Raw genomic sequence first — 26,935 nt, forward strand, 5'->3', positions numbered from 1 at the left:
AATAACTGGGGTAACTTGGCATGTCTGAATATAGTTGCCTGATGTACCTGGACACCAACATTAGTGCTGCTAGTAGCCTATCTCTGCTGATGCCTACAAGAAATCTGCCAACTAAGGATGACTAGACAGAGGGACAATTGAAATAGCTGATATTTTTATTTAGAAAAAGACTTCCAAATGTATTGTAACATTATCTCACTGTGTATGTATTGTAGTTCCACTGGCTAGCTACCTTGTACTGTCCACCTCCTACCCTCACTTCTTCGGTCTTGCCTTAAATTTGAATGTAAACTTTTTGAAGGCAAGAGCTGTCTTCCTGGGGTGGGGGGGTGGGGGGGTGTATGTACTGCACCTAGTGTACTAGAGCCCCAATCCTGATATGCGACTTTGGGTGCTACGGGAATTCATTAATAATTCTGAGAGACCTGTTCAAATATCCCATAAATTGTTAGGGGCTCTATTTTTCATCTCATCCAGAAGACAGCATAGTGCTTCTAATGGTATCTTGGGGCATTTGGTTCGGTATCTATTACTCAGCAGCACCTGCTCCCCTCCCCATTACTACACTACTATCTGAACGCCCCACAGCGCCCCTGTGAGGCTAGGAGGTATTCTGCCCCATTGAACAGACAGGGAGCCGAGGCACAGAGAGATTAAGTGACTTGGTCAGAATCACAGAGTCAGTGGAAGAGCCAGGATCTCCTAAATCTCATTCCAGTGCCTTAACCACAACGCCATCCTTTCTCTCCTGCGTCCAAGCAAGGAGTGACAACTAGTGAAATACCAACTCTGCTTCATGAAGAACCTGAGTTTTCCCGGCAGGTCACTCATCTGCATACTGACCAGGCGTGATTCTGCTTAGTTTCAGATTTGATGAAATTACAGCTGCAGGATGCTTGTCTCAGAACAAATACGTCTGCTTAATCTGATCAGTGGCTAATTTGATTTTTTTTCTTTGACTCAGAATCGTGGTAAATTATTTTGTATTGCAAAGGACACAATTTTCAGGTCTGTTTTCTATCACTCTGTTGGCTTTCTGTAGGATTGTTTGTCTAATATGATCACAGAAAATATAGAATTGTCATGCAATCAACTGGAAAGGCTGAAGTTCTCTTGGAGATCAAAGCAGAAATAGCCTGTGGCCACAAAAAATGGATAAAATAATGTGTGGTCAATGTTGTTGACTCTAAAGGCGGTACTGTGCACTATGCTGGCTCTCATATGCCCTCTGGTGGTTGTGGGTAACCAAACAAACCACTTTGAACTGTGGAAACCTACTTTGAGGTGAGATAATTGAAAGGCACTAACTCAACAACTCTTACTAGTTGAAAGAAATTCCCACAGCTTCTTTCAAGAAAGGAAATCTTTGTCTATTCAGTCTTTGGTAGCTAATTACAGTTATCTTTCTGCTAACTTTTAAGATAAACTGTCAGTCAACCAGTTTGTAAATATGATGTGAGTTATTATAGTATAAGCCAACATCCTGAATGAATAAACTCTTATACTATATGAGTCCTAGAATATGATTAAATGAGGTTCCCGTAAAACTATTCTATAATACAATTCAAAGACAGTCCTGGTCTGGAACAAGTGCAGTCGCAAACGACCAAGTCCACAACAAACACCCTTTGAGAGGCCAGCTTGGGACTGACCGCATGGCCCAAAGGCAGCTAGAATTGTCATTAGAATTTGTCTCCAGAGGCATGACAAAACAGAGGGCTCCTAAGACAGCTTCTTCCCTGGTTTTATCTGCTAGGTTGAAATCAGGACCAGGGAGGGCTCTGTTTTATCACCCATGCTGCCAAATATCTACATGAAATTACCTGGGGCATCCCTGTATCAATTGTTGATGATGGGCAATGACTGCCAGCTCTATACCTCGCTCATCTCTGCCAGTGATAGTACTGTTGTTGTCTGCCTATCTCAGAGCTTGGCTGAGATCAGTGTGTGGATAGAAGTGAGAAGGAAGAGGGTAACTTTATGAAGATCATTTCAGCATCTCCCACTAGAGAGGGAATCTGCCCTCAAATGGTCAGGAGTGATTCTGGGCTGCTCAACGCTTCTGCACATACAAGGACCAATGGCTGCCAAAAATGTCCTCTTCCCTCTGCCTACTGTTGGATGATGAGCTGGGTCATACCTTCATGACTTAGATTGGGCCATTGTAGCATGTTGTATTTGGGAATGAGTGCTCTGGCCTTTTTAAAACAAACCTCCAACTGATCCAAAGTGCAGTAATCCATCTCTTTAGCAACACTAGCTACCAAGAGCACATTATCTCAGTATTCCATGTACTGCACTCATACAATGTTTGCTCCATTTTAAGAAACCAGTTAAGACGCTCCATGCAAGAGGTGCTCTTTTAGGCCAGTCTTATCTTGCACAGCAACTATGCAACTGTCAGTCTCACAGGTCACACTTGTGAGAGCAGGGAATTGAGCTTTCTCAGCAGGTGGCTATATGGCCTTTCCTTCTAGAGGTGAAGAACAGTCACAGACCTCACAGCTTTCCCAACTAAGTGTTAGTTTCCCAGTACTCCAGCCTCATCTTTTCTGCTACAACTGAGATAGCAGGAAGAGCAGAACCTCGCGCGCACACTCTTTTAATACTTATTTCCACTGATGTCCCCAGGAAGAGGGAGAAATCTGTTCCACTTGTTGGACTCTTTCTTGCTTCAGTTCAGTTTTTGGGAGGCACGGTGATCCTGCAGCACTAGATAATGAAATGGGGTGGGGAAAGTGTTACAGGTGTGGCTAGCAGAGCTCCTGCTTCATGGATCCTCCAGCCAAATCCCCCTTCCATGGGTAGGATGCAGCAGCCACAGACACTGCTGCAGGCCATAAGCAGTGCTCTGCACTTGGGAAGGGGGACTCTTCTCCTGCCATTGTTCCATGCATCATGTGAACCAGGTGAGCAAAGCCCACTTACTCTGGCTTTACCCAGGCTGAATACAGGGGAAGGCTTTCGCCGTAAGGCAGCACAGCAAATGTCATGTTATTCAGGAGTTAGGGGCATCTTTATAGACTAGGAATTATTTTGTGGAAGTCCCATGGCCTTTGTTGTACAGGAGGTCAGACTAGATGATCAGTGATTCTTTCTGGTCTTGGAATCTATGAACTGTTGTAAGAGAAGTCCAGACTTTGTAACTTTGTAGGTAAAAAGCCTTTCAGTTCACTCCTCTTTATGGAATGTGAAAGTCACTAAAACCCAAGATCACAAAAATCTGTGACCTTCTATTCAGGCAATTGCCTGAGGAGGCTGTAAAATGTAGAATTATTCATTTGTTTTGCTGGTGTATAAAATAGGTGTAATGCAACACCTTGGCCACAAGGTGTCAGCATTGGGTAAACATTCACTACTGGCTGGGTTTAGATTGGAGCTTTAAAACTCAGACCAGTCAAATGTGGACAAGAATTTCCACTGGGTCTCTTCTGAGTGAGCTGCAGACTGAGGGACTGAATAGCTTGAGAGACTGTAGATGGAGATTTACAACTCAAAGAGTGGTGTCCCAAATTCATTACCATTGTTCAGGCTGTGCCCGCGTGTATTTGAGCTCCTTGCCTTCTCTGGCAGTCTTGTCTAACCGATAACATGTTTTCGTGATTATTTTTTAGCCCTAACACTGGCACTTCTCAGTGAAGTTAATGGGAACATTAGCCAATGTAAGGACTGCAAACTCAGCTCCCTGATCCCCTTCCTTCTAAAGTCCATGACCTCTGCTCTAACCCCTGTGCCCTCCTCTTGTCTAACAGCATTTGTGTGTACGTGACTGATCTGTATTTGTGATAGCTGATATGAGGCAACTGGAAACCTATGCTGGTCTTTTCCACCCTGGCTGCATTTTACCTTTATTTCTACAGATGCTGAAAAGGGCTGCCATTTTCTTCACATCTTGTGTTGTGTTCGCCAGACCTACAGTCCTTATCTAAGTGAAATGGTGATGCATCATGTCCTGAACCTGCTGGAGAGAAACAGTGATATTGTCAGCACCATGGAAGAATACTACATGGCTTTCTGAAAAGAAGAAATAAGATGCAGGACATCTATTTGTGCATGGTGCAGGCAGAACAAAATTTAACCCAGTAACCACATTGCCAGAAAGAGTAGAAAGGACTCAACAATGACACTGAGAAGCTAAATTGGAGAAGGAAAGTGGAATGTTGACTCAGAAATGCTATTGGTTCCATCTGACTCTGATTCCTCGAAAAAATACACGCCTCACGCTTTGCTTTAAAGCCCATGCTGATTTCTGCTACTCCAGGAATTAAAATATACAGGGATCATTACACAGTGAAAGTTGTTGTACAGTATCCAAATATCACAGTCTGCTAGGTGCAAGCTACCTGAAGAAGTGAACATTCTGAATACAATCACGGTTCTTCCTGATATGCTTCTCTTTCTCCAACCATAGTACTTCCAAGTGGTACAGCCTAATGGCACCTCTATGTGCATGTGCTCTAACAGCCCTAAGTTGCTACTAACGAGACCACTGGTTATAGTAGTAGTCTCATCTGGGCTTAAAGACGGTAGTGTTGTGACCTCTCTCCATGTGACTGATATGCTTTCGAATACATGTTCTCTAAGTAGATCTGTCTCCCTTTTTAAACGTGTGTTGTAAAGACCAGTGGAAGGCACTTTCTGATACCTGGCATGCACTGTATGTAGCCTTCATTCCATCAGTGCCAGCATGATCTTATGCGCATTTCCCCAGTTTGCATGTCCAACTCAAGGGGGGTTTTGGGAGCAGCAGCTAGCTAGGAGACAAGGGTAATGTGTCTCCTAAGAGCATACTTACCTCCTCCTACCTCCCCATAAGGAACAACCTAGCCCATTGCTTGTAAAGCGTGTTTGGATCCCTCCAGATATTAATGCAAGTTCTTGTTGATTAATTTGGACCCAAATTAAGCTCCTGTTCTCACAAATCAGCCATTACTTCATTTTTTCTGTAAATAGCTCTCAACATGACAAATACTGATCCAGGAAACAAAAGTTCATGGAAAAGAGCATGCCAAAACCATGGGAAGTCAGGGAATTGCACCAGTCTCATCTCCCCTCTCTTTGCTTGCTCTGCATCCCTGCCACAGTTAGGAAGGCCAGTATCACCTCTTTGTGCTTGGATGGGGACTGAAATTTGTGGAATGACATTGAATGAAAGAAAGCGAGCATTGACTAAGCTAATGGGTAGGACATCTGACCAAGAATAATTAAAACTCAGATGTATGCCCAGGTTCAACGCCCAGTACTGCTCAGCATTTAAACCTACAGGACTGGTTCCTTGAGGCTTGCTCTAACTAATCTGTTCCATTAATGGAGGAATGTGTCTTTAACTTGAAATGAGTAAAAAGTGCTGCTTGCCTCGTTCCTCTGTCTCCCACTTGAAATAGCAATCTCCCCAGAGCTACATTTAGCAGATCAGCATAGCAGAGAAAAATAAACCAGATATATGTACTTGGAGAGCCAGCAAGTGATGTGTGCGTGTCTTGGTTTGGTGTTACATTATACGCCTCGTTTTGAAATGTAGCTGAAGTGGGATATAGGCAAATAGAAAGGCATGATGAAACATGTGGCATTAGCATTCAGATGTCTATAGAAAAATCCGCTTTAGATGGTGCATGTGTCCTGAGTGCAAAGTTATGTTTGACTCACTACTTCATCTATTTCCCCGCCTCCTGTGGATCTTGACTGCCAATTTCCCAGTTGGCTGTTGCTATTCCTTGCATTATTACTACTTGGTTTTTTGCTCCACATTATATACCCTGTCCCCAGACCTCAGCATGTGTCCAGACAGGTGCAGAAAGGATGTATTTATTCACAAGGAGATTGGATAGGGGGTTAAAAAAGAACCAGAACTGTCCGGGAGACATTCTTATAATAAAAGAAGGCAGGGAGTGGAGTCCAGGTCATGATTCAATCAAGTAGGAAAAAAGTCGGGCTTGATTACAGCTGGTCCACTAAAATAAATTTGTCTGATCTAAGCCCCAAAGGGGGAAGGGCATTTTGTGTTTGTTTTCAGCTCTGATACTAATCAATTTGAAGAGGTTCAGTTTTAAAAAATAGAGGCTGCCCATGAAAGAATAGAAGGTATATGGACGTCAGTTCCTGGCTTAGAATCTGAATTCCCCCTTAGTAGTAACTGAATATTTAATAGTCATTTCACCTAGGTTATTAAATGGCCTAGGTGAAATGAGTTTTCAGAGCAAATGGGGGTCGTTTTTGGGAAGAGTGTGACTGGGGATCCGTAGTCCACTTTTTTTAGTGGACAAGTGTTAGGCATGACAAATGCTAGTAACTGGCCATCTCTCCCTTAGAGACCTAAGCTGGCCATTTGTTTTTTTGTTTGTTTGTTTGTTTTTTGTGGGTTTTTTTTTTTAAACCATCCCATTGCGTTAGCAGATGTTAATTCTGCTGATAAAGGATTAAATGAGTACTGCTGACTTGCTGAGAAATGTATTGGACTTTGCTGCCAGGGTAAAAGGGAAGTGGAATTGGTTATCTGGGGCGAGAGAACTGAGGGTGTGGGCTGAGCAGTCATCGGGGAGGAATTCTGCAAGCAGCTGAGCCTTGCGGGGGAGGGGGAAAAAGGATTGGGCTCAGAAGCTGAGGCCAGGTCTACACTACAAATTTATATTGGTATAATTACATAGCTTGGGGTGTGCAGTATTCACACAGCTGAACGAGGTAGTTGTTCTGACCTCACCCCTGGTGTAGGCAGCCCTCCCGTCGACAAGCTACCGTCTCTCGGGGAGGTGGATTAACTACACCGATGGGAGAAGCTCTCCCCCGTTGACGTAGTAGCATCTTCACTAAAGTGCTACAGTGGTGCAGCTGCTTTGGTGCCACTGCACCGCTATACGTGCAGACAAGCCCTAAGTTTCATGAACTTCAGGGCGAGATCCATTGGTGCACTGGTTCTGGTTTTGTTTTAGTAACTTGCCCTGCTATACCTTCCATCCAGGAACCTCAATATACTTTACATTCCATAATGAATGAATCTGCACCACACCCTGTCAAGCAAGCAGATGGTTATCAAAGCCCCACGTAGTCCACAGTAGGGCCCCCTTCTTTCCACCTGATCTCTGCAGTTGTCCAATGTGGCATCATGTAAATTCTGTAGCAGCTTTAATGGAGGTTTGTTTTTGTTTTTGTTTTGTTTTTTTACATGTAAAAGTGAATAATCCATTTAGGATAATATCCATTATGTATTTATGCTGATTTTTTTGAATTCAGCAATGCCCCTGTGTGCTGCAGATGTCTGTACAGACATTGGAGAAGGTGGTAATGGGAAGCTGGAGGTTTAGGCAACTGGATTGGGATGTAATTGGGGCTTTTCTATGCTGGAAGTTGTAAAGCTTTAATTATACTGGTATAGTTAAAGTGTAAATAAATAACCCCCCAGTGTGGACACAGTTACACCAATATAAAGGTGTCTTATACAGGTATAGTTTATTCCCCTTCCTGTATAGGAACGGGGGTAACTATACTAGTATAACTGTCCACACTAGGACTTTTAATGGCATAACTACATTGGTTAAAAAAAATCGCATCCCAAACCAAAATAGTCTGTCAAAAGTAAAACTTAAGTTTAGACTAGGCCTAACTGGTGGTGGTGTGAGGAATTTAGTGAAAGTACTTTTCTTTGTTTTTGTTCAATTTAAAACCCTTTAGGCAACACAGTCATTAGTAGCCTGCTATGGAGCTGTTTCAAAGGTGTACTTTAAGTGGACTTGACAAGCATGAATTCGTACTCTGGGACTGCTAGATGGCCAGTTCCTGTTTCTATAGAAACAGTTAAGTTGGCAAAAGTCAGGTAAGTGTAATAGGTTTTTAAATCAGTCAGCGTTTATTACCTTGTTTTCCAGTGATCAAATTTCCATGGAAACTGCCTGGGAATTAAAATTAAGGAAGGGGGTAGGAGTAGGGTTCAAAATATTCAGCTGTTGACTTGTGTATCCATGGAAATGGAAGTTGGCCACCTTTCTGTGCCACTAACCCCCTCCCTTTGGTCAGGCAGAAGGAGAGCACCTGGAATTAGAGTTAGGTGCTTTGTGATCAGAGTGTGCCAGTGGGGAGTGTAATAAGTGGCATTTTGCTAGCTCTGCCTGGGTTTAGGTTCAGTGGCTATTAATCTGACTATGAAAATAAGGGAGAAACAGGATTTTTAAAAAAAAGTACGGGCAATTCCATATTATAAAGGAAGGCTGTCAACCCAAAATATAACTTAATTTTATCTTCAGACTATCCACCCTCAACTTGCCAAAATATAAATACAGAGAAGAGGGAGGATGGGCTTGTAGTTAAAACATGGGATGGGGAGCCAGGAGCCTTGGGTTTCTTCCAGGCTCTGTCACAGACTCCCTGTGAGATTTAGGGCAAAACACTTAATCTGTCTGCCTCAAGATGTGGATTCTAATCCCAGCTCTCTCTGATTTAAGTCACTTCCCCTCTCTGTGTCTTTGCTTGTCTGTTTAAGCCCTTCAGAGTGTTGTGTTTGGCTATGTACACACTACAGTTTACGTCAGTATACATTGTGTTGCTACGGGGTGTGACTAAGCCACCACCCTGAGCGACTTAAATTACACCTAAGCGCTGGTGTGGACAGCACTATGTTGGCTGCATCAGTGCAGCTGCGCTACTGTAAACTGTGTGTTGTAGCTATAGCCTTTGTGTTGCTTTGCTTGTACCGTGCCTAGCACAATGGGACCCCAATCTCTGCTGTGGCTCTTGGGCATTGGTGTAATACAAATAATGAAGAATAATTTATTATAAATTGGAGGCAGGCAGAGTTCTAAATGGCCTCTCTCTCCAGCCTCTTACTTGGATTATCAATTTCCTTGAGGCAGGGACCTTGTCTTTACATATTACACCCAAAAACACATCATCCAGTAATTAGGAAATCCAGCAACACCCATTATTCTGGCATTTCTTAACTTTTGAATGCTTGATTTTGTAACATTAATCTTTTAATATAAATTTTGGTATAATTCCCAAGCTTTTTAGAAATGCACATGTGTGGGGAGGACAAAAATTCCATTCTGTAGCATCATATTGACACTCAGATGGGTCATCCACAGGGTTCAAATCTTTAGATCTGCCACTTCAGGTAAGGGAATAACTGATAGCAGTAGTAGGTTGTTATCCTCTCTTTGGACCAGCACTACCAGGGGGGATGAGACACTTTCCAACTGCAGTTCACAGATATTTGCTGAGAGTAGAGGAAGGGTGAGACTCCTGAATCTTGAGTTCCGTTCTAGGCTCTGGAGGGAAGTGTGTTTCAGTCGGTATAGATTTTTTGTATGTGCCCACTTTCCCCCAAGCTTGATCCCCTTCTTCTCTACCCCTTCCACCCTGTCCCATTCCTGTTTTGGCTAGTCTCCTTGCCTATGCCATCCCAGTTTCCACTCCTCAGGCTTCTCATTTAAGTCTGTTTCCCTCTCCAAGTCCCTTGTCCCAGACTCTTTGCCTAACCAGTCCTAGTTCTCTCCTCTCCCCACCCCCACCCCGGTCTTTCTTTTTCCTGTAGCACTGGTTCACTGTCCCATTCTCCTTGCCTGCTTCTAGTTCCCAGTCTCCCTCCCACCCATCCCAATCCTCTCTCTGCCCCAGGTCTGGCTCTTGTCCCCTCAGAATTCAAACAGGCCAGCTTCCTCAGTGCCTTGGCAGCAGCTGGTGATTGTGAGAACACAGGACCGACATGTGTCTCTGCTTTCAATTGGGCTGCCTGGCCTTAATTCAGCCTGCAGCAGTCCAAAAATGCAATTACAGGGACAGTCCAGCTCAGTTCCTGCAGCCCAAGGCTGGATGGTGCTTCATGTGGATGGAATCTTCAGAGACTTTTAGCTGTGAAACTCTAGAAACTCTTCTGCATAAGCGCAGTCTGCAGTTTTTCAGAGCTTATAACTCTGACAACTTTGGGCAGATTTTTACAGGGATGATAAAGGCACATTCCTGACACAAAGACCACCGCCCTGCCAAATTTTAAATCCCTCTGCCGAAGCATGAGGGTTCTAGAACTTCACAAAGAAAAATCACCAGAATTTAACACCAGCAAAAAAACATTTTTCTCTAGTCCCATTCTTAGAAATGGCAGAATGGGACTGAAATGTCAATAATAATTAATAATAGCCTAAGGCAGACACCCAGCATGGGAGATTTCAGCCCAAACAATTAAAATTTGGCAAAGTTCTATAAGCAACTGAAAACAGGGTCTTATAATGGGGAGTGTCAGGCAACCTTAATAATAAATGGTGCTACCGGTTACACCTGTAATTATATATGTAATGTGTAGTGTAAAGACTATGCTGGTCTAGTAACAATAAAATACAGGTTGAGATGAGCCTAACTTAAGAAGATTCATGTAGATTAGCAAGTAGGATACAGCCAAGAATTAAGGAATTTTCAAGTAAAGGAAATTATTTAGAGGAATTATTTTCTGCAAACACAGACGCACTGAGCAGCACGGTGCCAATTAAGATGGCCCAACAAGCTCTGCAAATGCTTGGATCCAGCTCTTGCCCTGGCTTGCTTTTTGTGATTATTTAGTAGAAAAATGGGTGCTCCCCTTCCAAGAACACGAACTACACCACCGGGCCAGCTCAGTCAGGCTTGTGGGAGCGATCTGTTTACCGGTCTGCAAACTTGCTAGGGCACTTGTATAGCTTCCACAGTAGGTGAGTGGGTGGGACTGAGCCATCCATGTGCTTTAGAGGATTTAGTGTTGTTGCTATTTTTTTTTCTCATCCATTTTTAATTAACGGGATATAAAGGGGAACGGGGAGGGGAGCCCTGCTGTTACCTTTGAGGCACTGATTCAGCAAGGTAATTAACAACATGCTTAGCGCCAGTAAATCCTATTCCTTAACATTAGGCACATACTTCAGTTACTTGCTGAATTGGAAGTTCCTCCTCGTGGCAAAGATCCTGCTAAAAGGAAATGAAGAACACTGAAGTAAGAGAGGAGGACAGACGTAACGCCTCTCTCAATGATAGGGTCATGTTAGCCTAGATCGGCCCCCTTGTTTCCTGAACATGCATACTTTAATTGTGTTCTGGCCTGGGGTGAGGAGTGTTTGGAATTGTCTTCCTCCAGCCCCCTGCCCACATTAAATCATTCAGGCCCCTTCTGTGTGTAATTCTCCATTGCTGTGATGCCTATAAAAAACTTGACAGCTGGGGTGCTGAGCCCTCTGCCTGTCATGCTGACCAATATTGTCTCATTGTTTCCTCACATTCTCCTGTCTGACTGTATCCATCTGTTGTCTCTTGTCTTATACTTAGCTTGTAAGCCCTTTGGGGTGGGAAGCATCTTTTTGCTCTGTGTTTGTACAGCACCTAGCACAATGGGGCCCTGGTTGAAGACTGTGTCTCTCAGGCATTTCTACAAAGCCAATAACTAGGGACAATCATCACAGGAGGAAAGTGATAGCAATAGAAATTCTTGTTGGAAAGTCCTAAAGGAAGACTATCCTCAGAAACACAGACAGGAGCAAACAGACACTACTTACAGCAAGTCAACATTTAAAACACTGCCTGGGTGCAGCTGCACCGCTGAAGCGCTTTAATGAAGACACTCTTTGCTGATGGGAGAGAGCTCTCCCATCACCGTAGTTAATCCACCTCCCCAAGAGGAAGTAGCTATGGTGGCAGGAGAAGGTCTCCTGATAACATAGCGCTGTCTACACAAGGGGTTAGGTCAGTATAACTATGTCGCTCAGGGATGTGGATTTTTCACACCCCTGAGCAACATAGTTATACCACTTATAGGTCTGCAACATAGACCAGACCTTAGCCTTGGTCAGTATCTGGCTTATTGCAAATAAGTAGCTAACAAGGTTTCAGGCATTTGAAACAAGTAGTAAGTGCTAAATGCAATGGTGGTTGCATTCTTTTATCTTCTCCAATTAGGAAGACAGCAAACGAAATAAGGAGTGAAAGAGATTGGAGTAATGCAAAGTTTATCATCATAAACCATTGGGTAAATTATATAATACAATATGACACTTCTTCCCCCCTCCCTTCCCTTTGCATATACAGTCCTGCCCCTTTACTGTTTCTCCTGTCCTGCAGGGTGCGTCTCTCTTTTTGTTAAAGAAGTAGGGCAGGCAATCTCCAGGTGGACTTTTAAAGGGCCAGTTAGGACTGTACTTCTTAATTTCTCTCTCCCTTGCTATTATCAGTTAATTCAAAAGTTAATCATTTTGGGATGCAGTTTGTAAAGAAATGTTAGTTTAGGGGGTTGTGCAAGTCTGTCCTCTGTTCTGAAGAAATAAAAATTGCACAGGCACGTTCCTTGGATGGATTCAGTGCCAGATGCCAGTTTGGCGTTGCTGCCTTGCGTGCAACCTGAGGCTTTAAATATAAACCTTAACAGGTGTGTTTTGTGGACATAACACCTCTAGGGGAAGAAAAATGTTTGATCACTGAATGATGGAAACAGAGCACTAAAGGGAACATCTGCCATCAACCTATGCAATATGGAAAGAGCTCAACATGATTCATAATGTATTACTAAGGCTATGCCTACACTAGGGACCTTACAGCAGCACAGATGTACCATACAGCTGCGCTGCTGTAACGTCTCCCGTGTAGCTGCTCTATTGCCAATGGGAGAGAGCTCACCCACGTGACAGTAGCTCTGTCAGTGGGAGACTGTCATAGAATCATAGAATATCAGGGTTGGAAGGGACCTCAGGAGGTCATCTAGTCCAACCCCCTGCTCAAAGCAGGACCAATCCCCAGACTGATTTTTGCCCCAAATCCCTAAATGGCCCCCCTCAAGGATTGAGCTCACAACCCTGGGTTTAGCAGGCCAATGCTCAAACCACTGAGCTATCCCTCCCCCCAAGTGCTATGGTCTCCCACCACCATAGCGCTATCCACACCGGCGCTTCTGTCGGTGAAACTTATGTCGCTCAGGGGTGTGTTTTTTCCACACCCCTGACTGACAAAAGATTTACTGACAAAAGTGCTAGTGTAGACATAGCCTAAGTGTCTGTATACCAATGCTTACTGGTAGCATGCCCACAACTAAAAGCCCAGCATATAGTGATAGAGAGAAAGTGGCCTCTAGTTCAGAGGGCTACAGTTTTGGAACAAAGACTTTTGGGTGGCATCACTGTTGCAACCCATGGGCCTAGGGTAACCAGATGACAAGAACAAAATATTGGGACACATGGTGGGGGGGAGCCACAGGCACTGGAAGCTGTGGGGGCGGGACTTACTTGGGGGCATGAGTAGCATGCAGCGCCCCAGGGTCAGGGGCAGCCGGGGGGGTCTGCACCCTGTCCGTGCCTGCTGCTCCCATTGGCTGCAATGGAGCCAGCACTTGTGGTAGGTGCAGCACGCAGAGACCACCCCCGGCCACCTCTGTGCCTAGGGGCCGCAGGGTCCTGCAGCCCACCGTTTCCTGGGAGCTGCCCCAAATAAGCACCGCCAGGACCCCAGGTGAGCGCTCACCAGTGTACTCCTCCAGCCCTGAGCCAAAATATCGGGACAAATGGCGTCCCGACCGTACATCGGTCGGGACGCGGGACAAACAGCTAAATATCGGGACAGTCCTGATTTTATCAGGACATCTGGTCACCATACATGGGCCATGGCTTAGACCATAACTCTGATCATAAAATCATAGAAGATTAGGGTTGGAAGGGACCTCAGGAGGTCATCTAGTCCAACCCCATGCTCAAAGCAGGACCAATCCCCAACTAAATCATCCCAGCCAGGGCTTTATCAAGCTGGGCCTTAAAAACCTCTCAGGATGGAGATTCCACCACCTCCCTAGGTAACCCATTCCAGTGCTTCACCACCCTCCTAGTGAAATAGTGTTTCCTAATATCCAACCTAGACCTCTGCCACTGCAACTTGAGACCATTGCTCCTTGTTCTGTCATCTGCCACCACTGAGAAAGAGCCTGGCTCCATGATGTCCATATGTGTGAATCAAATAAACCAGGGCAGTTTAGCAATCCGTGGTACTGTCTCCAGGTGAGACAGGGCATCTTCAACTGGGACTGCTAGAAAGAGTCGAGTGCTTTGCTTTCCATGAGATTTCCACTTCCATGTGATCACACTTCTTTTTTCAAACAATACATGTCCTGCAATTTAATTTTCCAGACCAGCCTGGTGGGAATTGCATTTTCCAATGGTCTCCGTTAATGCATGGCAAATTCTGAACTAGGGATACTGGTCCTCCTCATGGGCTGACTAGCAGGGAGGGCAACTGAAAATACAAAAGGTCACTTGCACAGGGAGCAGAGCATGCTTACATGCATCTAGCACTGTGGATGCAAGCTGGAGTCCGCTTGAGATCCTCCTCTGGGAACTAAAAATATGTTCCTTTAAGAAACATGTGATGTTGAAGATCACCAGACTCTACAGACAGCAGATTACCTCCAGCATACGATTGGGAAAATACTAGCGCTCTCCAGTGCTGAGTAATACGTATTACAGACAATGGGACTCCCTCATAGCTGTGTGCTTGTGATTATTGTCATTTAAAATCCTGCTGTAGTTTCTTTAATAAACTTTTCATAAGGTTTTAAATTATACATTTTACTATTCACAGTTCACCCTCTACATATTATAATATTTTGGGTATTGGTAGCTAGGGTATTTGAACTTCTCCAGGGTATACAAAAAAACAATTACTCTTAGATGTCAGAGTGTAAATTAATAAGAATAAGGCACAAGGAAAGACAGGAATTAAAAATACACATCTAGAAGCTAAAAAGCTGTTAAGATGAATCAATATTCAGACATACAGAGGCAAAATTAGAAGAAAATACACAGCAAGAAAAATGTTAATAGATTTTGTTGTAATAATAAATATGGATTAATAACACATTGCTCTTTTCACCACTGGATTTCAAAGCACTTTACAAAGGAGGTGGGTATCACTGTCCCCATTTTACAGATGAGGAAACTGAGGGATAGATAGGTTAAGTGACTTGGCTGAGGTCAAATAGTTAGTCAGTAGTAAAGTGGAGAATAGGCTCCATGGGTCCTGACTCTCAGACTCCAAATCAATATGCTAAACTGCAGCTGCCTCATTTAAAATTGCCCTTTGCTTAATGTTTGAGGAAGAGAAGTATTTTTCCCATGTCACTAGGTATGCTCAAAACCTTGATAACAATGGGAAAAATACAGAGTGTACTTAGAATATTTAATATTCAACTTGCTACCTTTATCCCAAAGGGAACATGCACTTAGGAGGCTTGAAATATCCAGGCTCTGGTATAATAAAACATGAGGTCTGGAAAATAGCTTAAGTAGTAAAGAGGTTAAGCTCTGAGATAGCTGCTTCATACGATGTTAATCTATAATTTAAGTACGATGGATGAAGCTGCTCTGTTATAATGTAAGTAAAGGCTTTTCTAAGTCATTGACAAAGCACTGGCACTGCAAGCTAGGAGAATGGTGAATGGTTACTTCAGTTCACAACCACTATATTAAATCGATGCATGTGAGCTGATGGTGTGTTCTACCTGGTGTTGCTAAAGCAGAGCTCTTTGGTGGGGAGGCTGCTGGGTGCATGCTGCCACGTTCACGGTGGGCGTGGGAAAGCCAGCTATTCATGGGCTTTCCTCTCAGAACCACTCCTGACCTGACATGCCCGGTATCCACATTAGCTGGGCCTTTTAATCCCCACAGCGAGCCTTGTTTTGAAATTAAGGAATCTCCCAAGAAGTATGGGATGCAGTTAATACAGAAAGGTGGAGTTTTGTTTTGTGTTTCAGAATTTGAGGTTTGAATGATAACGACTCTGCAACTTTTGTGATGTATATAGAGAGACATTTTTTTGTAACACGGCAGAAGAACCACACAGAAAGTGGCCTTTTTAAGAAGTTGTGGTTTATTAATACAGTAGCTGAGCTGGGAACATAACAAAGGCTCTGTGTTGTGTTATTGTATATCAGAGCCAAAAAACCCTAAAGAGCATATCTCTAGCACCATGCCTGGGGGGGTTATGCATGCAACTGCTGTTGCCAATAATGAGTCGTGTGGCTAATCAACCATGCACAGCACTGAAATGTTGCCCCCAAGGACGGATCCTAATAGGTGCTCTTCATACTCCGGAGGTACTGAGCGTCTTTAAATCCCATCCTGGTTAATGGAACATGTGGCCATTAGGCACTTACCAAGATCAGACCTAGGTGTCCAGCTCTGGCAAAAAGAAGTCAGGGAAAATCAAAATTAAGGCTGAAGTGCTGTCCTTAACCTGCTGTGTTGTGTCTAGCATCCCTGATAGGGTAGGCAAGACTAGCCATTATGCAGGAGAACTTCCCTTACGTGCTGCAATATGCTGTGCATAATAAGTGGAATTAAAAATGTGTAACAAAAAGAAGTCTGTCCCGTGTTTATTTTCTCACTGGTTTCCTGGTCACATGCTTTTAATTTACACATCAAACTCCTTTTTTCTTTTCTTTATTTTTAAACTGCCAGCACTACAGCTCTTCCTGAAATCTGAAAAACCAAGCCCCGTTCCTCCTCGGAGACCATAACACAAAAAGATTCTGGGATCAGAATCTAGCTGTAATCAGAGCAGAATCCAGCTCGCTCTCCCACAGTTATATTGGCTCTGAATTGCCTGGGGCATGGGGGATTTATGCCAGCTCATGCTGTCTCAGTGCCGGTACGGCTGCGCTGCTGCAGCACGAGTGGTGGAAACGCTCTATGCTGACTGGAGAGAGCTCTCCTGTGGGCATAATAAAACCACTTCTGTGAGCGGCATAAGCTATGTCAGTGGGAGAAGCTCTCCCGCCAGCATAACACTGTGCACATGAACGCTTCAGTCAGTGGAACTAATGTCACTCGGGGGGTGGGGTGGGGTGTGGAATATTCACACCCCTGAGCGACATAAGTTTTGCCAACGTAGGCTGTAGTGTAGACATAACCTAATCCTGATATGAATCCTGCCTCTTCAGACCCTTTCTAGGTTTAATAATATTAGTGTGTGGCTACACTATAGGCTCACGCCAATTGAGTCCATTTCAATTTACTTTTCTTGATTCAGGCTGATGTGACCACACTGTAAACTAACAATTGTGTGTCACAGGATGCTGTCACGCCCGGCACAGCACTGCACTGCACTTGACTCACCTTAGATGCAATGACTTCTGGAAGAAGCAACAGAGGGTCCTGTGGCACCTTTGAGACTAACAGAAGTATTGGGAGCATAAGCTTTCGTGGGTAAGAACCTCACTTCTGGAAGAAGGTATCCCATGGTTCATAGCATGACTGCAAACCACACCACTCTAGGACTACATTCACTGGGTATTGTGGGAGAACCTGTCTGCACTCACTGGGGATTATGGGTGGAAAGATCTAAACCCATTTCTACAATCCACGTAGTTCCGGGAAGCCATGCTCCTCATTTTATTATCTGGCCTGCATTGCAACTGGTGTCATGGCATGGGTTTCAGAGGGATGACCTGCACCCAATATTGGCAACTTTCATAGAGCTACTTTCAGTTTGGTGAAAGGCAATGGAAGCAAGTGCCGTGAGGTGGGGGAAGGGGGCATTCCAGCAGCAGTTGATTCCCCTGAGCAGACAGGTCTGATGCTGAACAGAGAACATGCTGGGTACATGTACACACAGGGCTGACTTTTGGTTTTCCTGGTGGGTGCTCCACCCAGCTTCGCCCTGACACCCCGCTCCTGCTTATTCTCTTCCCCCGAGGCCCTGTTCTCGCTCCTTCTCTTCCTGCCCATGCTCCACCCCCTCCTCAGGGACTGGCGTCTTTTTCTGACCAGTGCTTATGGTAACTAGGACAGCTGTGTGGGGGGGGGCCCTCTATGGAGTCAGATGCTTCATGTCATCTGAGCTCCCCTTACTGACGAGCAAAATGGAGGGTTTTTTCTATCCTACCCTCTAGAGAATAACTAAGAGTTGATGTGTCCTCGTGATGCTGCTGGAAGCCAAATCCTTTCCATTGTTACCAACCCCAAATGTCCCCAAGACCCCACGATAGTGGCTTAAAAATCCAGGGTTGGTTGGTTGGTTTTTTAATTGGGTTCTTTTTGTATTGCCTTCTGTGGTGTGTGGGCTTTGGGGTTTTTTGTTTTGTTTTGTTTTTGAAGCCTTTAATGTGCACTTTGGTCACATTTTCCAGCTTTGCCTTGCAACTATGAGGGCTATGAATGTTAAAGAAAATGAAATTCTCACTTAATCACAGGACTCTAGTAGCTAGGGCTTTAAGAAAAACACCAAATAGCATAAACTTATGATAAAATCCCAAGAATTGGTGACACTGTCAGGGCCGGCTCTAGCTTTTTTGCCATCCCAGGCAAAAAAAAAAACAAAAAACAACAGCGGTCGGACTGCCGGAGCAAAAAAACAACACGGCAGCCGCAGGAAGCGAATGGGGGGCTGTCAAGGCAGCTTGCAGGGGGGTGAAGGGCGGCATCCGCCCGCTCCCTCCACCCGTGGGGAGCCAGGCGCTGCAACCCACTCGCAGCCAGGCGAGGGGCTCCCCGCGCCGGCCTTGGGGTGCCTCTCCCAGCCGGGCAGGCTCCGCGGGGACCGACACAGGCAACGCTGGCTGGGATCTGCAACCTCTGCGCGGGGTTGGCATTGCAGCGGGGCTCGGCACAGTGCAAATGGTGCTCGGATCAGTGGGGCCCGCCCCTCCGCTGCCTGCCGGGCCGCCACAGAACCCTCCCTCCCTCCGGTGTCCGCCGGGCCACCGCAGAACTGTCCCTGCCACCGCTGCCCGCCGGGCCGCTGCAGAACCCTCCCTCCTTCCAGTGCCCAGGGGTTGCAGGAGGTGCTGGCTCAGCCGCTCCTTTAAAGGTGGCTCGGCCGGGCCGGGCTCAGAGCAGCGCGGGAGGAGGAGGCCGGTGCAGGCGGCGGGGAGTGGCGCGTCCCGGGGAGCCCGGCGGCACGGTGAGCGGCGGGGATCGCTAGTTCGTGCCCCTGCAGGGCTGGGCTGCCCGCCCCAAAATTGGCCAGAATGCTGCCCCCTTACAATGTGCCGCCCCAAGCACGTGCTTTCTCGTCTGGTGACTGGAGCTGGCCCTGGACGCTGTAAACGTGCTGGTTTGGCCTAGGTGCGCATGTCTGGATGGTCCTAGATATACGGTGACAGCTCAGGATTCGGAGTTGACTGTCCAAGCAAGTCAGTCAAGCTCCTAGCCCTATAACTCCTCTTCCTTCTCTCCTGTGTCCCAGTCTCTCCTTGGGTCCCAAGCATATGTAAGGGGACTGTTCTCCCCTTACTAACATTCAGTGGGGGTGTTTGGGTTGCTAGCTCCCAGTACCAAAAGGGGAGGGGTCGATGGGAAATCAGGAGCCTGAGACTGACAGTCCCCAGGGGCGATGGGGAGAGGCCAATGCTCCAGGTCAGCCTGATTGACAGGGCAGGCAGCTAATCAGGAAGTCAGGAGGCCGGGGGGTCCCGTCCTCCATGTGAGCTGGAATGGCCTGGGTCAGACAGAGTGGGGCCGAGCTAAGGAGAGAGCAGGGGCCCGAGCTGAGCTGCTGGGAGCAGAGCTGCAGCCCCAAAGCCAGAGCACAGCCCAGAGAGAGCAGAGCTGCAGCAACCGGAGCCAGAGGGGCCAGACAAGCAGCCCAGGGAGCTGGAGGCAGAGCAGCAGCAGCAGCCGTGCTGAGGCAGAGTGGGGCCGGAGCTGGAGCCGGAGCCGGAGCTGGAGCCGGAGCCGGAGCTGGAGCTGGGGCTGGGGCTGGGGCTGGAGCCGTCCAGAGCTGGGTGCGGTGAGCAGCTGGGGAGATGAGGGGGACCCTGGGCAGTGGGCCCAGCGCAGGGAGACGCCTCAGCCAAGAGACTCTGCAGGCCAGACTTGGAGGGGGATCGTAACCTGACAGGGCGGGGGTGATGCTGGGAAGAAGGGTCCTGCCACCGAGAGCCTGAGAGTGTGTGGCCACCGCCAGAGCAAGTGTCCAACCCACAGCGTCTCTGCAGCACAGCCAGGGCCTGAGAAGGAGCCTGGGACCTACAAGGAACAGCCTGTGACCTGCCCTGACGTTCCAGAGACACTGTTTGTGATGTTCCCGGCCACAGAGCGGGGTGACGTGTTTCCTTTAACCTTTCCCATTTTTCCTTATTCCTTTTTAAACTAATTGTTAATTAAATAAACAGTATTGCTTTAAATTGTATGTAATGATCAGTGGGTCAGGAAAGCATCCAGTGCGGAGAGAGTACCGCGGAGTGGGGACACCCTCGCCCCTGACCTAGGTGACAACAGCAAGGTTGGGGGTCGAGCCCCCCAGGAATCTTGGGCCCAGCCCTGTTGGGGTTACGAGGACTCTGCCAGACAGGAGAGTGTAGGGGAGTCCTCGAGGGCAGGTAAGCCTCTGGTTAAAGGAAGTGGGAGCAAGAACTCAGATCCTTCTGCTAGCCCATTTCACCGGGGTAGTGCAGAAGCCAGGAAAGTTCCCTGGGACCATAGCGGGACCCTTCCCCCGCTTACACGTACAGGATAGGCAGGCAAGTTCACTTTCATTTTCTGTGCTGCTGACTGATATGAGAGAGCTGCTTTTCCCAAGCCCCAAAAAGGGCAAGGGGGTTGTAATTCTTTTATTATCCTTTATAATACCATTGTGCCTAGAGTTCCCAGTCTGGGATCAGGCTCCTGTTGTGCTAGATCAGGGGCTCTCAAACTTTTGTACTGATGACCCCTTTCACACAGCAAGCCTCTGAGTGCGACCCCCCCCCCTATACATCAAAAACACTTTTTAATATATTTAACACCATTATAAATGCTGGAGGCAAAGCGGGGTTTGGGGTGGAGGGTGACAGCTCGTGACCCCCCATGTAATAACCTCGCAACCCCCTGAGGGGTCCCGACCCCCAGTTTGAAAACCCCTGTGCTAGATGCTGTACATGCATGCAACTGAAAACCAGTCCTTGTCCTAAACAGCCTTGGCAAGGGGAGGACAAGCTAACAGTGAAACATCATGTTTAATAAAATAGGTAGGGCATAGAGCATGGTGGAGAGTGTTAATGAATGAGACAATAGAGGAGAGTGCAGGAAAGGGGACTAGTGCAGAGGAGGAAACTGGGTATTGATGGACTGGGAACTGTGGAAGGGCTGGGTAACAGGAGAAAGAAAAGCAGGCCGGTGAGCACAATCATTTCACAGGTTTACCCCAAACTGCCAGTGCCAGCGTTGGCCACATGTCAATAAAATATCACTGGGAAGAAGGGCTAGAAAAGCAGCAGGAAGGTGAGGAAATGCAAATTAACAAGAGGGACGGCAAAGGGTTAGCAACAGAGGGGGTTGGGAAAATATTTTTTGTGACAAATAGTTACTGAGAACTTTTTTTTTGTTAACTAAAGTTTGAACTTTTGACAAAATTGACTTTTTTTGGGGGGGGGGCGGGGGGGAAGTCAAATTTGTTGGAAATCATTTTTGACCCGCTCCAGATAGGAATCTGTGTGGTGGTTTTTTGTTTGCTTGTTTGTTTGGTTTTTTGGGGGGGGAAGAGGGGCTTTTTTTAAAATAACTGTGTTGTGTAAAAAGAATGTGACCAAGACCCAGATAGATAACAATATGCCTGGGCATTGCTATGCTTATCAATGGATTATTTGAATGATATTTACATCTTCATAGAAGAATTTTCTTTGTTTGCGCTACACACAAGGGGCTCTTTGGCTAGACTAAACAGAAATGGTTTCTAATGTAAATAATTGCTATCCATGCCTTGTCGAGTACAAGGAGGATTAGAGATGGGTTGTCCTGTGAAAGCAGGAGGAGACGGAGGTAAGAGTGAGTGGAATTAAATGGGGGGGAGGAGCCAATAAGGTGAAATGAGATCAAATTAACATGTTGGGAAGCCATGTTTCCCTTCTGGCCTACTGCTGTGCATTGATCTCATGCGTGCAATTAGGCCCAGAGTTTGCTTCCCAGGTGGAATCTAGTGGCAACCCCACACAGCTAAGGGCAATAGCAAATATGTGCTGTTGGGATCATAGCATTTTCTGCTGGCCCATCTGGTCTGATATACTTTGTCTGGAAGCAGATGATATCTGCTGCTCCACAGGGAGGTAAAAGCCAAACACACCTTCCACCTCTGTGAGGTACCTAATTCAACTGTGCAGTTGGGATTGGGGGAAGGGTTGGATTCCTGCTTCACCCCAGCAGAGTCAAGCAGCCGCTGTATGTTTGCTTACACCCATTATTTTCACTTTTTCTACTGAGACTGGAAGATCTCTGGGGCAGGGACTGTAACTGACTAGGTGTGTGTGACCTAGCACAGTCAGGCCCTGCTCCTGATAGTGGTTTCTCATTGGCTGCTGCAATACAAAATAATAATGGCTTAAGGAGCCCAAATCTGAGAGATGTTCTTAAAGCCTGGATAAGACCAGCTCTCTTTTAGGCAGTGTAGCCTAGTGGATGGAGCACTGGACTGGGACTCAGGGGACCTGAGATCTATTTCCAGCTCTTCCCCTGGCCTGCTGAGTGACCTGGGCAAGTAACTTCCCTTTTTGGTGCTTCAGTTTCGCCAGCTGTAAATGAGGATAACGGTCCTGACCGCCTTTTGCAGAGTGGCTTGTGACCTACTCATGAAAAGTGCTGTATAAGAGGTAGGTATTATTTAGTTGTTAGTTCTTTGTGTGGGCAAAAGAGATGTCATTATACAGGCCTTGTCCCCCCCTGGCCACAGCCAGAGACTGCAGGGTTACTGATCTGCATCCACCGATGCTGTCGGCAATGATACAGGGTCTGCCTTAAAAGTTGCTTGTGGAAACCTAGTATGAATTGACTTTCACACTTTATTAAACTTTAACCCTTTGCTTTGAATTTCCAGGATTTTGAATATCTATTGCTTTGTAATGCCATTATGCTAACATGTTCATTTTTTATATTCTAATCATGTACAAAAGTGTATAGTTTTAAAGGTGCACCTTTACAACCTTAAGCCTGTCGTAAAGCTTTTATAAAGAAGTCGATACATAATTCTATCTTCATAAAGGTTTTTTTCCACCTTGGTCTGGGTGCGTTCTTGGTCTGTGTGTTGTTGTTGGTTTTTTTTTTTTTAAAGATCTGGGGTATTCATGTTGTACAAGTCCAGTCTGTGCAGGGGTAAAAAACTAATGAATTTGGCAATGGACTAATGAACTCTATAAAGATAGCTAAAGGCAGCCGGAGTATTTATAACTTCCTTGTTTGAGGTGACTGTCTCCAAAGTAATCATATGCATTAGATCTTGTGAAGTTCTTGTGAAGAAAAGCATTCTGAAATTTCTAGGGCAAGCTGGCTTTTAAATGTGACTGGGGGAAGGGAATGTTAGACCTCAAACAAAAAATGTAAGCAATATGGGTTTTCAGGAAGTTGGAGAAACAGGCTTGCTTGATGTCCGTTCAATTTTTGTCCTATCTCCTGGACATAGATCAGATCTATGCAGCTCAGCCTGGGGCCAGTGCAACAATTCTGTCTGAAGGAGGAAGGGTGGTTTTGCACTTGTAGCTCTTGACTGTGACATGGGAGAGTTGGTCTATACTCAGCTTGCCCAAAGTCACACGTGACACTTGTGGACAAGTCACTTGGGGTGAATTTCCAAAAGCAGTAGGGAACCATTGAGAGCTGTTGAAAATCCTACCCTTCATCTGCTTGGGCCTCCATTCCCCACCCCCTGAAACCTGTCCATAAGACTATTTCCCTTCTCTATTTAGACTATAAGCTCCCTTAGTCTGGGTTTGTAATGTGCCTAGCAAAATGGGACTCCTTTCTCAGTGTGGCCCCTGTGCACTACTGTAATGCTAAATGAACAAGATCTATTTTTGCCCCCTCCAACTTCTTAAAGTCTCGTAATGGAAAGCCTGCTGCAATATTAACTACAAAGAGAAGGCAGTGTCCTTAGAATGAGATTTCATGGCAGCCTTATGAGGAGGGTAAATGTTGTTTCAATTTTACTATTGTGTAAACTGAGGCTCCCAGCAGGGAAGCAACATACCCAATGTCACACACTGGATCAGTGGCCAGAAGTGGGAACAGAAACCATCAGTTCTGGTTTCCAGGCCACTGCTCTAAGTACTAGTCCCTACTCCCTCTCCATTTGCTAAGCCTCCCGCAGAGGGGTATTATGGGGGTTTATGGGTTATAGCTATTGTGCCTATCCCCTGGGATCTGAGCACTGTTACAGCTCCTAGGGAAAACACCTAGCCAATCCCCAGCTGGACCAGCCTTTCCCCGCCGCTTTGACTAGGATTGAAAAATAATAAATGTAAATGCATATGGGGTGTCTTGGACAACAGCTGGTGCCTGGGTGTGCGGGGGAGACCCCAGCCCTCCTGCTGTGGCTGGGGGGCCTCTACTGCTGGTTGCCTAGAGTGCTGGGTGGGGGGAACCCCCCCCCTTGTGCTGTCCCATGGGGCCTCTAGGGGAGACCCCTGTGCCTGCTGTCCCTGATGATCCTATACCCTGACTGGGTTGGGGGACCCCCCAGACCCCTCCCCCCTATCTCTGCCTGGGAACCTGACCCCTCCCCTGCCGCCTGGCAGCAGCCAGCCCCTCCCCTCCTGCCCAGCCCCTCCCCTCGCCCGCCGGCCCCTCTCCCTGCCCGGCCGCGCTCTCCGGCCGCACTCAGAGCCGAGCGCTCGGTGGCAGCGGCCCGGCAGGGAGCGAGCGAGCGAGCCCCGGAGCGAGCGCGGTGGGGAAGGGAGCCGCGCACGCCTGCCTGCCGCTGCGCCCCGGGGAGCAGCTCCATCCCTGCCCCGCTCGCGCCGCGCTTCCTTCCACCGGGGCTGCTGCTGGAGGGGCCGGAGCCGGGGCTGCGGAGCGGGGGCGCAGGAGATACAAAGCAGCGGCCGCTGCAGGGCAGGCAGGGGGAGAGACAGACACAAGGGGGCATCCTGCAAAAGGGAGCTACCTCCCCGGGGGCCGCGGAGCCCCCCATCTACCCTCAAGGCAGAGCCAGCTGGAGACCACCCGTCACACTCCCCCCGCGTGGAGGACAGCCACCTGGACACTGACTCTGGGTGTTACCTCCCACCCCCCAGGGGAAATCTAGTCCAGCTCTTGGGAGCAATTGAAAACACTCTTCTTCCCACCCCACCCCCTTTTTTTTTCGCGGAGGGACAAATCTGGACAGTGTTCGTTGTCATCTCCCTCCTAACTAAACTATTAGCGATTTCCACCCAAAGAGGGATAAGTCTTGGAAATAAACCTACCAAGAGGGGGTGAAATCTAGGGGAGGAAAAGATTTTTGGAAGTTGATCCACGCCCCCCTCCTCCCGTTTTTGTTTTGTTTAGGACATTTAAAAAATTCTTATTCTGCAGGGCACAGGTTCCCAGCTTCCTAGGAAATCCTCTGGACGGTGAGGAGCTGATTTGAAAGAATAATAATAATACAAGGATACAGCTGGGCCCTGTTTGCTTTTCCTGGTTTTTGTGTGTGAAGATGCTATCCTACAGCGTGCTGGACGCAAATGTGGTGGATGTGGAGAAAAGGAGAAACCCTTCTAAGCACTATGTGAGTACAGACAAGTTGACATGCTTACCCTCTGATTCATGTTGCATGCCGTAGCAGGGGTAAATCCTATTATCAGAGCAAATGTGTTAAGAGTCATTTATTGCCCCATCATTCAACAGATATTTGCAGTGTTTTCAAGAGCATATAGGTAAAGTGATATCGGCTGGATTGTTTTCTGTATGTGCCCATTAAATCTCTACAAAATACTTTTCCATGCCAAAAGCAACCGTCCCCTCCCCAAAAACCCCCACTGCAGTGGAATTTGCTAATATACAAAATCAAACATTTGCAATCTGTTAGATTTACAGTTCTAATGGGTCGACCTGCAAGTCACTCACCATAACTGCATCTTGAGCTGAACTCCAGTGGGGAGTAATATCTTTCCATCTGCTCCCTAGATCATAGGAGGGTAAAAATTTGCATTTTTAGTATATGCAAGACATGGTGTCTTTTAGAGGAGCCCCTTTAAAGTCTGTGCAGTTGACTATATTCCAAAATAGTTCTCCCAATTTTGTAGTTGATAGTTTTCTTATATATTGCTGGAGTATTGTGAAACCACTTTATCTCTAGAGCTTGCTTAGGACAGATGCTTTTCCAGTGAGTGGAGTGCTAACCTGGGAAATCCAGGTTCAGTTCCCTGCTTTGCCTCAGATTTCCTGTGTGACCTTAAACAAGTCACTTAGCCTCTCTTGTGTACCAGTTCCCCATCTGCACAATGGGGATGATAGCACTGATCTGCCTGGGGGGGTGGGGGGGGGGGGGTTGGGTTGGGTTGTGGGGCTAAATACACACAAGATTGGAAGATGCTTAGCTACTATGATAATGGGTGGCCATACAAGTAAGTAAGATAGAGACTGTTTAATGGAGGTGACCTTCTATGAAAGGAGGAGGAGAACTGTACTTGATAAGTTCATACACTATATATAGAGGAGGAGGGGGGAGGAGTCCTCTTAGTACAGACTAACAGGGCTGCTACTCCGAAGCTTAATAAGTGTGGACTGTCATAGAGATTTCACTGTAATTTTTCCCCCACTAGTTTTTCATCACCCCAAATAGATTGTGTTGATGTTGCTGCTTTTTTGTTTGTTTGTTTCCTTTTATTGTTAAGGTGGACTTGCCCTACTTGCTCAGCCAAGTTCCAGTTCAGCATGCAAGGGGTCCCTTAACTCCCCTATTAAACCCTGATCCAATTCAGTAAATTGTGCAGTGCTTGCTCTGGTCCAGTGGGGAGCAGAGCAGGACACGGCTGCTGTATGTTCCTGGAGTTAGCCAAGTAGGAGGTGCTGAGGCATCAAGTGAGCATTTTGCTCCTTGGTCTTGTAAATTTTAAGAAGACTTTGTGTTTTGAAACATGTATTTGCCAAGTTATCAAGGCAGACTCAACACTTGTTTCCTTTTCATGTCTACTTCACCTTCTGTCTTCACACCTCACTGCTAAATGGAGAAACATCAGACAGGGATTGCTGCAAACCCTCCCAAGATATCAGTACTACAGTATGTCCGTCCC

The 26,935-nt window shown here is 46.5% G+C and overlaps 2 protein-coding genes and 1 long non-coding RNA gene across 15 annotated transcripts in view; 2 read left to right on the top strand and 1 right to left on the bottom strand.

Moving 5' to 3' along the window:
• STN1 (STN1 subunit of CST complex) overlaps positions 1 to 22,945 on the top strand; it is an 83,386-nt gene extending 60,441 nt beyond the window's left edge. For 9 of the 11 annotated variants that reach the window (XM_042855202.2, XM_024100488.3, XM_042855206.2 and 6 more), the window contains one exon: positions 3,861 to 5,464. In XM_042855202.2, coding sequence (XP_042711136.1) covers positions 3,861 to 4,018 — 158 coding nt within the window. In that variant the 3' untranslated portion in view covers positions 4,019 to 5,464. Of the gene's footprint in view, positions 1 to 3,860; positions 5,465 to 7,665 lie in introns of those variants that run through there. The other 2 variants (XM_042855205.2, XM_042855207.2) reach the window with 2 other exon arrangements.
• LOC122174179 (uncharacterized) overlaps positions 1 to 26,144 on the bottom strand; it is a 35,594-nt gene extending 9,450 nt beyond the window's left edge. Inside the window, exons 1-2 of the long non-coding RNA XR_006175644.2 lie at positions 25,767 to 26,144; positions 3,847 to 3,958 (exon numbers count right to left, since the gene is read on the bottom strand). This is a non-coding gene — a long non-coding RNA (uncharacterized LOC122174179). The remainder of the gene's footprint in view (positions 1 to 3,846; positions 3,959 to 25,766) is intronic.
• Positions 24,488 to 26,935, top strand: part of SH3PXD2A (SH3 and PX domains 2A) — a 387,168-nt gene continuing 384,720 nt past the window's right edge. For 2 of the 3 annotated variants that reach the window (XM_042855199.2, XM_065552551.1), the window contains exon 1: positions 24,488 to 25,428. In XM_042855199.2, coding sequence (XP_042711133.2) covers positions 25,357 to 25,428 — 72 coding nt within the window. In that variant the 5' untranslated portion in view covers positions 24,488 to 25,356. The remainder of the gene's footprint in view (positions 25,429 to 26,935) is intronic. The other variant, XM_065552549.1, reaches the window with a different exon arrangement.

This window comes from Chrysemys picta, chromosome 7 (genome assembly GCF_011386835.1).
Source record: "Chrysemys picta bellii isolate R12L10 chromosome 7, ASM1138683v2, whole genome shotgun sequence".
Taxonomy (NCBI): domain Eukaryota; kingdom Metazoa; phylum Chordata; order Testudines; family Emydidae; genus Chrysemys; species Chrysemys picta.